The sequence below is a fragment of the Pholis gunnellus genome (genome assembly GCF_910591455.1).
Source record: "Pholis gunnellus genome assembly, chromosome: 10".
Lineage (NCBI taxonomy): Eukaryota > Metazoa > Chordata > Actinopteri > Perciformes > Pholidae > Pholis > Pholis gunnellus.
Window position 1 is genome coordinate 3,235,631 of NC_136537.1, and position 16,389 is coordinate 3,252,019.

The 16,389-nt window shown below is 41.4% G+C and overlaps 1 protein-coding gene across 1 annotated transcript; it reads right to left on the reverse strand.

Annotated features, from left to right (window-relative positions):
- Nucleotides 1-304: 304 nt before the first annotated feature.
- abhd18 (abhydrolase domain containing 18) lies at nt 305-15,131 on the reverse strand. Its single transcript, XM_079167452.1, has 14 exons — nt 15,025-15,131; nt 12,120-12,228; nt 10,697-10,781; nt 10,383-10,483; nt 10,198-10,273; nt 9,731-9,817; nt 9,157-9,182; nt 7,692-7,830; nt 7,474-7,563; nt 5,884-5,985; nt 5,114-5,349; nt 4,713-4,849; nt 2,678-2,840; nt 305-1,947 (listed from the first exon to the last, which is right to left on the reverse strand). Exons 2-14 carry the CDS (start codon nt 12,209-12,211, stop codon nt 1,890-1,892), a joined length of 1,392 nt encoding a protein of 463 aa, XP_079023578.1. The 5' UTR covers nt 12,212-12,228; nt 15,025-15,131; the 3' UTR covers nt 305-1,889.
- Between the last annotated feature and the right edge of the window lie 1,258 nt (nt 15,132-16,389).

Consider the following 16,389-nt stretch of genomic DNA (forward strand, 5'->3'; position numbering starts at 1 on the left):
CCATCGCTTGTGATCTTTTGGCTTTCCACATTGAAAATTTGACCAAGAAACTACGTTCTTAGCAGCACGGTAGGGTCAGTTGAGATGACTATATGAGGTTCTCTCCTCTTGGAACCACTGCTCGGACCGTCTGTGGACCTTTGTCACATTCAGAGCTCCTGTGGTCTGAGCTGGCTTCATCATTCTAGTTCTTCAGTCTGCTGTTAAATGATCCGGTTCATAAACTAATTCATCATCTTCATTTCCAGAACTGCTGCTCTGCACTCTACCTGACCCCCGGTAATGTCACGTTACCAACATTGAGCCAACTTAAACAAAGTTTTTTCATCACTGTTTTTATTCATAGTAACAGTGAGACATCAGCACCATCATGAGGCCACACAGGGAAATACAACATTATTCATCATCTCTTCTGTCTAGCATTCTGGGAATAAAATAGAACTCTTACTTATCTCAGGTCTCAAGTGACTTTTCTTTAAAATACATTAGAAAAACTACTGGATTGGTTGCGGAAAAAGTATTTTTTACACATTGGACAAATTCGGTTTGGGTAAAAACAATTCTCAGAACTTTTGCTTTCTTCGGTCGTGTGTCAGGCTATGAACTTCATTTGGAAGCATTTCCTTTGAATGGAGCCGCCTGTAATTACCCTCCACATAATTTCGCATTCAAAATGCTGCTACTCATGCCTATATGTTTTGTTCGTGACCTTCTTTGCACAATTACTGCTAAATTTGTAGCACTATATCACAAACCATCAAAACCCCAACTGCTCTCACAGCCATATGTGGAGTCCCTCCCTCAATCTGATGTGACTGTCTTAGCTAGATGCTTGTTTGATGATATCATCTCCTGCTCCACCTCTCATTCCTCTTGGATTAGGGATATTTTATTCTTTGTTGAATAAAACAAATCAGGTGTTCTGTTAGGGGTTCATCATCCACATTGACTTTAAGACACATTTTTAACTTAACATTTATGTCACATATTGAAGTGTGTTGTTGTGCATTTGTGGGTTGATTTACTTAGTTATTGATTGTCTCATCATTTGAGTGGTGAACTAATCTTTGTTGTCTGTGAATATGTGAAAATCTAATGTGACCTCCAATAAACAAAAACTGAGCAAAATGTTTGATCTAACAGGGAATAAGAAGGACTGTGTCTAAAGGGAAAGGTGCTGCTGCTAGTGACAAACAAGAGACTTATCACCAACTGTATCCTCCTATCAACCTTGTATCTAGCCACAGTAGGCACGAGTTCATGAGACACAGCGTGAAGAACAGCTAGCAGGAAAGAGACAAATATTTTTCTCAGGAGTTGGTAAAAAGAACACTTAAAAGTTTAAAAACGTAATAAAGTGATAAGTAAAGTTCCGTTTACGGGTCCTTGTGCTGCTCCCAAGTGCCCCAAGAAATAAATAACGCCTGTCACACTTGTAGTAACACAGTAGAAATGTTGGGTACAAGTTAGCAATAGCTGACCACTGAAGAGAGTGAACTGTAAATAGTGAGGCTGATATCTATCAGATCAAATGACAAGCTGCATTGTTTCCTAATACTCCCTTGTGTACATGTTGGTCATTTTAATACAATATTACAGGTTGTGTCTGTGTGTCCTGTCCAGACTTCTCCAGGTCAAATATTGATACCACTGTGCACTGCCACGGGGTTAAAGTCCACTTACTAAAGTGAAACTAAAGGCCTGAGTGTTAGTTTAACAACCACATACTGGTGCAAATATTTCCACAACAATTTTTGATAGTTTTAGTCATTTTCTATAATTATCTGATATAAATGATTAGAAAGCAAAGCGTTTGGTTTGGGGACAGGAATGTCCAGCCACTGATCCTGGTGCTGTTCCCAGAAGGAAAGGGCTTCAGCCTGCCACGGCTAGTGCAGGTCGGGATACTTCAGGCAGAATCTGTCGAATGTATCATATATGGCCCGTCTGGAAGGAAAACAGATCATCAATTCTCCAGCAATGACACAGCAGAATGTGGCACGACAAAGACAAGATCATGTAAAAATGAATGTGAAACACAGTCTGGGGTTGGACTGGTTTTTTCCATGCAACAAGAACTCCACGCTTGTTATTATTGTAATTATCTACAGCTAGTGTAACCTGCCACCAGGGACGTTTGTCTTCTAAATATGCAAAAGTGGGCGGTCAGGCCTGCTGCCTGTGTGTTTAATGTTTAACTGTGATAGTCTGAGATATATTATGTTGCTCTACTCTAATAAATGCATCTTTCCTCCTGCTTCTGCAAAGTGATTGGCTTCCTTTAAAATGATTTCATCCTCTGGCTTTGGAGGATATCAAGTCATTCCCTGGTGGTGAAGGCAAAGCAGAGCTGCAAGTCTTGTTTTTGATTTTTGAGTCTAAAGTCATGAGATTGATGAGATTCTGGACTTCACTCCATCACACACGACTTGTTGCTACTAGGAAGAGAAAGGAGTGATGAAAGTGTGACAGGGCTTCACAGGTTACAGGTGTACTGACGTTTACTTACTAATAGCAGTACTTCATACAGGAAGTAATACTACAAGCGAGTCAAATACAAAGTGTGTCCTTAGCTAAATACAGAGTTTTCTTGTCTGCACTGTTTAACTAGATATACCTTACACAGCTGATACCTGAGCACACATTCCTCTTGATACCCTTTGAGTCGGGAGTTTACCTGAAGACGTTCTGTTTGAACAGGTACGCACTGATGTGTCCTCCATTTAGATATCTCACTTCACATCCTGGCCAGATCTCTTGCAGACTGAGGACCCCTGTTCGAGGGATGTAGGCATCCTCTTTGGCCTGGACCACGACAATGAGACTGGTGTCTACAGGGACTAGGACAAAGGGAAGGACATATCTTATTTATTTCTGTACACACTTGCGTATATTGCTCAATTGCTGCTCTCCTATGAGCAAGAAAGCAGGGCTCTGCAGGCTGCTCAGTGTATCAGAGGCTGGAGAATCAGCCATCTTTTCAGAATAGCTATTCTAATTAATGTTAGCGCACATATTTCCAACATGTCTTATCTGTTCTATTATTATATTTAGAATATCATATGGGTATTTATTTCCATTTGGTTTTTGTATCATTTTGAATGCATTGTGATTATATTTGACATGTCGTGTCAAAACAGGTTGTGTCACGGAGTATCCATCAGGCTCTTCATGACAGGCCTGTCCAGACAGCGTGCCCTGGTCCTGATCCTAGTCCTCTCCTATCTGGAACAGATATAATAACTCTCTCCATGATCCAGAGTTACCGCGTGCTGACTGGTCCATAATGATTATGATGTCTCCAGGAACCAAATTGTGCTTGACTCTGGTTCACTTCTGACATTATTGTAGCTGAGGAAAGTACTCCTTTGTCCATATTTTCCAGAACAAAATTAGACCTACACACTGTACGTCCCATCAAGGGGCACTATACAAATCTTCTTTCTGAAAGAAACCATTGAGAAGCAGGACGTGGTAGGGAACCAGAGCCTCCAGGTCAGCAGGATCTGTGGATGCCTTTTTACAACTAACACTTACAATGACAAGAGAGTACAAACATGTCTACTTCACAGATTAGTGTGGAGACCTTCCTCATCAGTTTGTACCCTTAAAGGTACAGTTGAAGTCCTCGCTGCAGGAGCTCCTTATGGATCTAAGAAGGATTCTGTTATTCCATAGAGCTTCTTAACTGTCGATCAGCGCCAATAAAGTTGTTACCATTATCCGAGCAACGTTCTTTGACTTGTTCTCATCTTGTTATGAAGCACTGTAAGGCACTGATGAATGAATCAGTTGCTACCTCAATATGTGCAGCTCTCATCGTGAATCTTTTGGGTTTTTACAGTCTACTCTCACTAAGGTAAATGGTGCTTTGTCTGGAGATACCCTTTAAGCAACTCTGCTATCTGTCTGCCTGGGGCTCCTTGTGTCAGTCAACTTGACAAGATCTTTCTTATAGCTACACTGGTGCCAGTAATCCAATATGTCTGGCTTAGCCTTGCTAACATGTGGTTTCTACCACTGTGACTACTTGTCTCAGGATAATGTCAGAGATAAATGGACTGTACTTATATTTCTCTTTTCTAGTCTTCCGACCAATCAAAGCTCTTTAACACTACATGTCCTCATTCATCCATTCATTCACTGATGACAGGAGTTACCATGCAAGGTGCCACCAGCCCATCAGGACTAACTAACATTCACACACCACAGGACCAGCCTGCGGGAGAAAGGACACAGTGGCATGGACAAGTGAAGCCGGGGATCGAACCACCGATCCTCTGATTGAAGGACGACCTGCTCTACCACTGAGCATAAGGAGATCTTTGGTCCGTATGACTGGATGCTTAGACTCTTCAAGCATCACATGACATCAGTTTGAATATGTAGCTTGTCCTCCTCAGATTCTCTTCTTTTCGGAGACCTCCCCTAGGAATCTCTCCTCTCCTTCCCCGTAGTGTAGTGTAGAGTTATATTAGGCAATGCCAGTTCAAACTGATAACCGTGCATTGCTTTCTGTTTTGGGTAAGTATCATACGACTTGTACTTGTTTTATCAGAGCCTTTGGGGACAGCAGCAGCTTGTAGAATACAGGCTGTCAAGTCAAAACCCAGCACATTGATGTTTGCTAGGCGGCAGCGACGGGGATCGATGCATTTCTTTGGTACCAATCAGAAACATTTCCATATCGGTCCGTCTGCATTAAAACTCACCAGAGAAGTTGGCCATGTGTGTGCATTCATCCATCACTGCCTTCATGAAGCTGATAGACTCTCTATGTAATGATGGCCGGTAGAATCTGGCTGAGTCCGTCTTCTTCCCAGGCAGTGTGTCGTTTCCATGAAGGCTTCTAAGAAATCATTTGAAAGAATCAGTTTAAGAAACAAAACATAAAACTAAACTTAACTAAAACATACAGCAGGTCTACTTCCAGCACAGTATTGTAATTAGATTTGATTGCGATAGCACAACGATTTATGAGTAAAGTATCATCTCAACACAATGTTATGTGAAATGTGTTTACCAAGTAGGTTTTTTTAGAAGTAGTGTGTGATATTTGAAGCAAAAAGCATATTCAGCAGCTTTTGTTTGAAACAACTTAATAATTGAGTACCTTGGTGGAGTGCCCGAGCTCATCCCAGTGCTGTTCCCTGATGATAACAATTGGTCTACTCTCGTCCCGCCCCCTTCAGGGCCTGCACCAATCAACAGGCCTTGTCCAGCCTCAGCTTCCCCTCCAGCTTTGGAGTTGTGACCCACTGACGCTCTGACGTCTCCAGACAGGCCCAGCAGATGCTCCAAAGAGTCCACATTCTTCGTGAAGTCTGGACCCATCCTAAAGGAATCAGCCTGATGAACGTGGACAGATACAATGGACTTATTAATGCTCATGAGTGTTCATGCATGGGTTTGGTAAGTTCTCCAACAGAATCCTCATCACTGCTCTGCTTCTTGGAGAGCTTCCTCAAAGAGCCAATTCTAACTGTACCATTTATTATGAATGAAAAATCTCATGGATTTGTTTGTGACAAATGTCAAACGTCCAATTTTTCAACAGAGCTGAAAGATTTCTAATGTGGTCAGTATCCTTTCATGTTGACATGAAACAAAGAAAAGGGAGGTGAGCATTTGTGAAGCTACAACAAACTAGTCGTAACTGATACATCGTCTAGTGATTGATCAACTTATCACTCAACTTTTTGGTACATAGTGTTTGCACATTAATTCTAACTCAATACCATTTTTAATATCCTAATCAAACTGTAACCTTCTAGCCAATTGTACCACCCTGGTTGTTATGAGAAATCACTATACAAATTCTAGATATTTTGAGTTGCTTTGTGAGAGTTTGAGTAAGTAATAAAAAGTAGAAGGATAACACACCCCACAGTAGTCCAACAGCTTGATGATCTCTTCTTCATACACAGAGTTAATGGCATACTGCTTCTCCAGCTCTGTCCAGTTCACTGCTTTGCTCAGCACTCCCTACACACACACACACACACACACACACACACACACACACACACACACACACACACACACACACACACACACACACACACACACACACACACACACACACACACACACACACACACACACACACACACCTTGAAGGTGCGAGATACGAGAGCATTCGGAGCCTCTCAGCATGGTGACGCCTCAGCTGAGGGCTCATAGCTAATGGTGCTAACAGCGCTAGCAGTACAAACCAATGCAAACGTGCTGACAGCGCTAACTTGAGGGGAACTAGAGGGTGGGTGCTACGCCTCTGCAACGACGCTGTTGATAGGGATGACATTATCAGCTCTAACCACCTTGAGATGAGAGTAGCGGCCGTGAGCTAACCAGTGGTGCACGCTCACATGCACTAACGTGCACTAAAAGCACGCCTGGCCGGTCCGCCTATGTCACCAAAGCACAGATAAACTCTGATAACACACAGAGGGAGAGACTTCATTCTCTGCTCAGGTAGACATTACTCCTCTTTATCTTTACATTGATAGTAGTTGTTTGCTGCTATATTATTATACTTTGACTGCTGTATATTGCTCCTTTAATACAATACTAATACACCTGTACATTGGTCTCTGTAATTGTCCATGAAGAGGTTCCTTCCTTAAATGATTTCAATGCAAGTGTGCAAAAATGCCAATCTGTATGTAAGACATACGCTCTATGGGCCGGTCTGAGGAGAGGGAGAGGGAGCGAGAGCGAGAGAGAGAGAGAGAGAGATGAATGCTCAGAGCAACTTCCCGTTGAGCCCGTAATGGACCATGAATGATAACCCTCCTCCCTTAGGTATTTTGGTTTATGCGTGTATTTGTTAATGTAGGTGAACCGATGCCACGTTGAGCTCTGTCCACAGCTGCTGACAAGAGAAGGTCAGAGAAGGTCAGGTAAGGCCGGAATTATTTTCTTGTTGATTGACAACTGAAGACATTTCTTATCTTTTAGTTTCTGGTACAGTCGGAAGGCTTTGTGCTAATTAAATCCACAAGACCCAAGTTTTGTTTGAATGGGTGAACCATTCTGCTCAGTTTTTAATGAAAGTAAATGTGACAAGAAAATTAATCTATTAATAGCCCATACAACAGATTTATAATATCTCTGCAAACGTGAGACCAGTGCTACAGAGTTCATGTTCATGGGAAGGCCGTTTAGTAAGAACGACACAAAGCCGGAATGAAAGTAGCCTACTAGCTACTCATTGGGTACTGGTCCAGTCGCACCAGAATGACATCATTGCACAAATTATAGCCCATCTGTAGTGTAATATGGATATCATTAGAGCTGATAATATTAGGCTCATTATCATGGTTTAGACTGAATTTCCTTGTTTGTACGGGTTGATTGCACACCGTCACAGCTATCAACCAGTAAGGTGAGAAAAACACTCGTGTTTGGTCATGTCATCTTTAGTGCTGCTCTAAAAAGGTGTTGATCTATGTCGGGTGGACTGAGCATTACCGTGGTGAAGACACTGGAGGCAGTGGACCAGGACAAACAGGGAATCAGAGGGATGGGCTTCGGCCAGTTGGTCACTGCCAGGGACGCCATCTGGACACAAAGACATACAAGACTTCATGAAAAATACTAGCTATTTTATTGTATACACGTGTATTTGTATGCAGGCTTGATGTCAAATATTTAATTTCAAATGTGCTTTAATAGAGAAAATGACTCACATATCCTCCCATGGAGATCCCAGTCATTCCTAGTGGCCAGTAGCCTTCTCTCTCCAGCCACCGGAGAAGCACGGTTGACTCCAGGATCAACGCCCCTCCCATCACAAACAGGTCGGACACATTCTTTAGACTGGAGCGCCTGGAATACTCACAAATAATGTCTAATAATAATATAATGTCAAATAATTTCTACTATATAAATCACACTGACTTGACTTAAATAAACTGCTTCCATTAGAGCTTTGGAGCCATGAGACTAAGACTCATAGCAAAGCACAGAAATAGTGCATTAAGCTTAGTGATGGAGGAACATACTGAGCATAGAGCAACAGTGGAGAGGTCAGTCATGCTTCACGTTTCTCTTGTTGTTGGAACTCTGGGATGCATTGTAATTGCTGTCAATCCAAGCAGACAACAGCTGCCGTCCTCTGAAGGAGCGAGCTATTAACTCTTTAAAGCCTTCAGAGGTATGCTAGAACTGAAGTACTGAAAGCTGACATCACATATACATTCCCATTCTCATTCATCCTTTACATCTCTGCAGCTTGAAGCACCAGTATAGTGGGATAGGTCGGATACTGGACCGTAGCTGCTTGACGGGGTAAATGTGCGACCATGTAGAGAAAGACATGACGTCGTGTAACTAAATTAAACAAAATTAACTGGAGGGGGGGCGGGAGGGGCCGTGGACCGTAATATAATGGTAGGGGAAACACTGACACATGATGTGAATCCTTCACAACCTGACAAACAGGACTGTTCACATTTTGTCATTATGTGGTAGGGCTGCACAATTATGGTAGAAATGATAAGTACAATTAGTTTTTGTCAATATTCAGATCACTATTATTTATTGATTTTAGGGACAAACATTTTATTATTATTAATATTTTATTGCACTTAGACGTTTAAATAAACTTACTTTCATGTTGCGCTATATTCCTGCTAATCAACACATCTTTGCATCAAAATAAGGTTCTTCTTCACCTGAAGTTACTGCATATTTATTTTGCCCATCAAATATTATTACTCTTCTACTCTACGCTGTATCCGCAACATTCAGGAATGTTTTTCACAGCCAAAAGTGACAGCTTTTGACAGCTCCCCAAACAAAACATCTGGATCGCCCCCTGCTGGCCAGCTGCTAGTTTAGGAAGCTTTAGCTTCATATGATGTACAGCAGAGCTTTCTGTGAGCGGAGCACAGCTTCTAAACGTCAGCATCCCAGACAATCATTTCATTGTGGGAGGCCAAAATCATGATTGCGATTAATATCATATAATATAATATATATATACGATATTAAATAATAATTTTGCAGCTCTAGCCATGAAATGCAAACTGAAGATCCTTTGTCTCATTTTGCTTCTCATGTTCAAAATTGAAAGCTCCCTTTTATCTACTTCAGTGTGAACTAAAAAAACAATCAACCAAGAGACTAATGTGTGAATGGGAGGTAACTTACAGTTGGTCTTTGGGTTTACGGTAGCCATGTAAAAGGTCAGTCAAGGAATAAAACAATGTTCACAACAGCATACAGCAGATGAATATAGAAGAAGAAGATGTAAACATATGACCTGAGGATGGAATTCTGATGTTTGTCTGAACATATTTCTGAATTCTTTCCTGTTTGAATTTTTCTGAATTTTCTTTCCTGCCAGTCCCATATGTGTGCCTGAATCAGGCAATAACCTATTATCTTTTATATGGTTTTTTCATCATTACACACCCGTATTGTCTTCATCATTATTGTGTTTCTAAAGCATTAGCCTACTAAGTAGTCAAGTTATTGGGTAAACACTGAATACACACCCTTAAAGGAGTACTACTGTACGGTGTCTGTGTAAACAGTGGTATAATCTCTCCTGTGGCTCTGTAGGAGCTTTGTCAGGTCTGAGAAATAACCCTGATGATGTCATGGTGATCAGATCTCAGCTGTACAAACAGGAGGGAGTTTCATTAAAGTGAGGCTGTGCAAGGAGAGTTGTTGGTGAAGTCTGGTGGTTGCATCAACAGGTTTAAAGAGACAATAGAAGGATATAATAAGGGTTCTCCAGAAGCAGTGAGGCCATTCCTGCCTCTTTGACCATGGGCCTGGCCATCAGGGTCCTCCGACGCCAGAAAAACTACACACACACACACGTCATTAATGCTTAAGGGTCAGACAGTACAGAGTTCACAAGACAAACATCTTTCCAGGGTTTTAATGATGCGGCTCTGAACTGTTTCCCATTGCAAACAAAGACGATGGTCACTGAGCGAACATGCACCCAAAACCCAGCTTGTTAAAAATGTTCTTGGTTCCTCAGTGCCGCTGTGAAAAAGCTTCACTTGTATTTTAAAGTGAGTATTACATGTTAATATCAAAGTCATTATTCATATAAAAACACGTGAATAGAGAAGGACATCCACAAGAGAAACAAGGCCGATATTGGTCGTATCGTGTCCATCATCCTCCTCTAAGTGGACTTTGTACACGGCAAGGTTTAAAGGTTCAGAGTCTTACGTGGTCTCCGGTCCCTGCCAAGTGGATGCATACTGGTCTGTTCTTCTGCCACCTCTTGGGAACTATGAACTGGAACCTGAAAGAACACCCAGCCCATAGAGAGGGTCTCTTTAAATATAACTTCAGGATTCCAGCACATACACTGCATTAGCCTCAGTAGTAGAGGATGACATCATGCTCTGTACCTGGCTTTGACAGCCTCCGCTGGCAGGATTCCAGGAACCAAGTGCTCCAGAGGAGAGATAAAGAACCCATCATGGATCTGACAGTCAATGTGCTCCTCTGTCTGCGCGCGCGCGCGCACACACACACACACACACACACACACACACACACACACACACACACACACACACACACACACACACACACACACACACACACACACACACACACACACACACACACACACACACACACACACACACACACACACACACCTGTGAGAATACTATACTAGTTATACTAGTGATCAATGAAGAGAGCATCCATGGAGTACCTTGTTTATGTGAACTGGATAGTCTTCAGGCACCAGAGACCGGCACCTCTCCCTGTCTCCAATGATCTTACGGAACTCAAAGATTCTGTAAAACACCAAGAAGGGAGAACAGATCAGTTTTACACCAGTACAGTCTGCTCCATCACTGGTTCCACAACAGCACCTGAACTGGCTGGCCTGAGTGACCTCAACTCTACATCACGATGAATTGTCACCATATGGAGTCACAGCCTTTTGTTTTTTTCCCCATACAGCAGTGGCGGACCATGCATTTTATACCTGGGCCTTCACTGCTGTCCTGCAGCTGAGCCACCTCCTAATGACCTCATTATGACAACACAGCTCCATGAAGTGAGAGTGGGCTGTGATTGGTGCGTGGCCGATTGGACGCTATGATTCAATCGGCTGGCTGTCAGCTGGTTACAGCTGGGGCGTATAACTTCCATGTCCTGCATGAACTTACGCTAGCTTCATTTCAGTCAGGAACACTCTCGTTATAGATTTTAAAGACAAACTCCATCCTCCTTTCTTTGTTGACAAAGAGTTTAATCCCACAGTTAAATCCCAAATCAGTTTCTCCTCCTCCTTCAGCCATTGAGTGTTAAAAAAACAAAGTTAGGTTAAAAAAAAAAAAAAAGAAATATATACAAGCAAAATATGTCATAATTTCTTCCATATCTTTCAATTTGAAATCGTACTACTTCGACTAAGCTTTGCTGGCTACGTTAAGTTTCTAGTCACGATAGTCATGTGCTCGACCACTGACCAATCACAGCGCACGCTGCACCTCACTGCAGAGCTGCACCTTAAAACTGAGCTGCATGTAATGCTGAGGTACTTGTAGGCCAGCTAGAAGGCTCTGGCACGTCAAAGAATACACCCAACATGTCAAACTAAAGATCTGATTGGTTGAAGACTATGACAATCAACAATATCGTCCCCATTCACTTAAACTGCAAAGGGATTTACTTCGAGTCTGCAGGCCTGGGGCCTCTCTTCTTACCTAGAGACACAGAGGTGAAATTGATTGGATAAAAGCTCTACTTAAAACAAGCTGCACTGGAAGCAGAGCAACTGAGGAAGACAGTAGCTGTGCAATGAGAAAATAAAATAATGGGAAAATTATAATATATGTAGTGTATTTAAGAAGAATTATTAAATTATAAAATAGCTATAACTTTGTGATTCTGTTTAGGCCAGCAGAGAAGGCCTTGCAGGCCCTGACGGCCCACCACTGCCATAAAGTAACTACTTTTCCCTCTGTTTTCCCATTATTATATTATATCATACTAGACCAGGGACTACATCTCCCAGCTGCCCAAGGAGCACTTGGTGATCCTCCAGGAAGAATTGTATGTGATGACAAGCTCCTGTACTCTCCTGATATTTCTAGCTGTATTGCGTTCTTGCTTTTTTTCAATACCTCTTGAGGTCGTCAGGCTTCCCCCATCCCCCAATGAAGAGTTTGCTGAGGAGCAGCCTTCTGTAAAATACATCCAGTCGGCTCACACCCATGGACCAGCATCTGGCATCTACAGAGAGACAGAGTGTGTTATCTCGCATAATGTATAACACAGGCGCTGTAACAAGTCAGACTCCTGTATGTTCTTGTGTGCACAAAATCTGAAGAAAACAAGTGGCTTGCAAACAACACTGAGGTACTTTTGTCAAGGTGGGCTCAACCCGAGCTAAGAGAAAAAAACTAAAGGAGCGATCAGGTGGCCAGAAACCCCAACCTAATCTCTAGTTTCCTCTATTTCAACTGAGTTTGAGAAGTTGAACTTTTACATTTATTGAATATATATATATATATATATATATATATATATATATATATATATATATAATCTTTATAATACTAAAATATTTTCTGAGATGCTATTTTGCCTATGTCTGAAGCAAGGTAGGAAGTTTTTGTATCGGATTTTAGAGCAGTATAATACAGCTGTTGTACTCCTATATTGTCTTTCACTTTTCCCAGACATCTGAATGTTACCACAAATATACTGCAACTTCAAAAGGTGTCAGTCAGAGATATCAAGCACCCCAGAGGAAAGGGAGCCAGCATAAGAGCTAGGCTGTTCCACTACCCAGCATGCTTCTGGCTGATGTCCAGTCACCAGGAAGTGGAATGGATGAAATAGGACTTGGGTTGGCCCAGCAACGAGAGATCAGAGAATGTAGTGTCTGCATCCTGGAGTGACCCGGCTCCATCGTGGCGTCCTGGATCAGCGTGTTATGTTTGCATCAATGATGCTTGGTGCCCAAACGTCATCAGCGTTGACGGACAAGGTTTCCCTGATGTCAAATGTTTCATGTTACCAGTGTTCTTGTTGCTGTGGTGTATTGTGTTCCTCCTGGATCTAATAGATGCACTACAGGAATGTACTGCTGTTCTGTTTTTTTTGTTTCTGGTTTTCCTGGTGCAGCATAGAGGGACAATAACTGCCTTTCCTTGTGTTGTACAATAATAAATGAACCTTAAATAACAATCCCAACATACTCAATAACCTAACACATAGCCTCTAAATAATAAAAGCCTCTTAATTGAATTTTCTTTATTGTATATAGACAGCTACAAAACTGTCATTAAAAATACACGGCCTATTTGAACTTGTTACCACAGAAATGCTGTGGAATAACTGAAACCTAAAGCACAGCTGTTACCTCAAACAGACCAAAATACACCCATTGTTGTCTGTTTCAGCTTTAGTGGAAGATGACAGGTCAACAGTAGATGCCACATAGAAGTGGTATACATGGACTGAGAGCTGGGAACCTAAAAAGGTAATTTCTTTAATTATCTATAGTGGATGTAATGCATATTTGTGTGTCTGGAACAATGTGGTGAAACAAGTCTAAGTTGTGAACCAAGTTTTCATAATGTTTTAAACAGTTTTTTAAAGTATTTTTTAACTTCACGGGATAAAAAATGTCAGGTGGCACAACCTCATATTTATAAAAAAATATATATTTTCCTAATATTTATTCCTAAGTATCCCTTAAAGTGTCTACTGTGCCTAACACATCGTATTTTGTGGTTGTGTTATATATATATATACACACACACACTTAATTTATCATAATTGCGTTCTCTTGGCCAGGTATTTAGTATATTTAATATTTGATTTTACAATTAAACATAATAATACAAATGAATACATACAATACAATAGTTCTTCACATCATATTAAGCAAAAAAAAATAATTCACTTTAACCTATTATTTATTGCTTTAAATTAATATTTTAACTGGTCACATCACCATGACATTTATCAGTTGTGCCACCTGATAATATCAGTAATCACAGGAAATATGCTGAATATTTGCATTTTTATTTCAAATACAACAACATTCTTTCAGTTGCACCACCTGACATTTGCTACTTATGTCAAATTAAACAGGCATCTACTAGGACACTTGCATTAGCTTTTGTTACATATACATTTTAAATAGAATAAAGACATTTATGATAACATAACATTGTTCTAGTTTTACATTGGTTGTACCGCCCCGACATGGAAAGTGAACCACTCTGCCTATAAGTTGAAAGTAGCTGTTTTTATCAATATTCAAAAGAGATATGAAAACATTTTCACTCTGCTATAAAGGTCAGTTGAGGTCCTCTTGATGATGCAATATCCTGTTTACTGTTCTGCACTTTACTTTCATAATAAAAGTCCCATCTTTACAGTTGTGCCACCCTGACATTTGAGAACATTCAAATTGCTGGACTAAAGTCCAGCAATTTATATTATTGATATTATTGATATTGAAATTGATATTGACTGTGCTTCGCTTTCTCATAATGTGAAGCACATATAATATAATATAATAACACATCTTTATGTATGGAATCCCACTGTGTCCCGACAGCGTAGGATGTTATTGATGTGGTAGCATTGAAACGTTCCAACTAACGTTATATCGTGAATGATGTAACGCTAACGCTACTGAGCTAACCGCTAGGTTCATTGAAGAATGGTCTATGCCAGTTGACATAACTACAGTAAGTTACATAATAGACCAATATCAATGATTAACAGTTCCGTTATTCAAAATGACAAAGCATAGCCTTTATAAGAGTCCCCAGCGTTATATTTTGCCGGCTCTTCATTGGTGGTGTGTAGGAATAGGAACACACCACCCTTGAGACGGGATGTGAAACTATTATTCGCCTGCCGTCCTTAGTTGAACTTAGCTAAGAGAGCTAACGTAACTAGCCTTCATCATTCGTGGTTCCAGACCAAACAGCGACAGACAGGCGGGGGTGAGTGGGACCGACAGACAGACAGTCGACAGAAACAGTCACGTTAACGTTACAATACCTCCGACTGTGCACCGACGTGTGTTCTCCTTGTGGACTTCTTCGCACTGCTAGCTAACAGCTACCGTCCTCAGAGGGCGAATGACATTCACTGACCACGTGTTAAGCTACTCGTTTGCACCCACAAATAGTGTGTAGGAACTTCCGGTTACAATATTAATCTAACCTGTTCCAAACATGTAACGGACCAAGGTTACGTCAACATTAGTCATATTTTCATATAATAAGCCACAGATATGTAAATAGAAACGTGGCTGAAAGAAAGAGCTTTTATGAGCATATGAAAATCGAGCAAACGGGTTTGACTAGTTTGTTCCTTTTAGAATAACTTGTAGCCTAATGACTAATAGCGTCATATCTAATAATATGCAAACGCCAATTCTCAATTACGTAACAAGTGTGAGCTTCCAGTTTGTGTTCGTCCCTTTTCTGTTAGAACATGCCAATACTTCCATGTCCAAAAACAGCTCCTTGAGGAAATGCTCTCCAGTTCTATGTAGAACTTGACTGACCCACAGCCCACACCTCATCCACAGCCCACACCTTTGGGATGAACTGGACAGACTGAACCTTATCTCATGGCTCAATGTACATACATTTGATAAAAAGAGAGCCCAAAATGCAAAATACCATGCAAACTGTTAGCGGTCCTGTGTTACAGAGAACCAAATTCCCTTTAGGCTCATTTTACTGCAACATGGTCCGACAGTCTGCTCCTCTCAGTCCTGGTTCTGGTTCACCTGTGCCTCCCTTCCCTCCAGTGGGTCCAGTAATACGTTCTGGGCCTCCAGCAGCATGGAGTAAGTGTTGGCTCCCAGAGAGAAGCTCTGCTCCTGGAGGAGGAGGAGGTACTGAGCTCTCCTCCTCCCGCTGGAGTGTTGGACTGCAGGCTACAGCAAAGCCAGATATGGGTCAGTCTGGGATGGGCCGGTTGCTGTGGAGGCCCTGCTGGTACCGATAACAAGCATTAAGAATAACTATATAGAAATGGACAATCTTCTTGCTGATGGTATCGTTTACTTATGTCATACAGAGCCATCAGTATTGAATTGAGACAGTTTCATAAGCAGTTAAAAGTTCCCTATAAACTTTAACTAAAATAGATGATCTTTTAGAATCCCTGTTGATCTTCGGGTCATTGGCCAAATCCCAATGTCCCCCCTAAACCCTCAAACCCTGAACCCTCAAAGACTTACTGACGTCACCTGGTGAGTGGTTGAGTGTGAGAGACTGTGAGGGCTTGAGATGGTGGAATGGGACAGCACTTTACTGCAACATATCACGTTACCATGAAAACGACAACAAATATGATGTATAATTGTGTGTATTCATTTTATACTTTGTACTCCCTGATTTGAACGTCTTC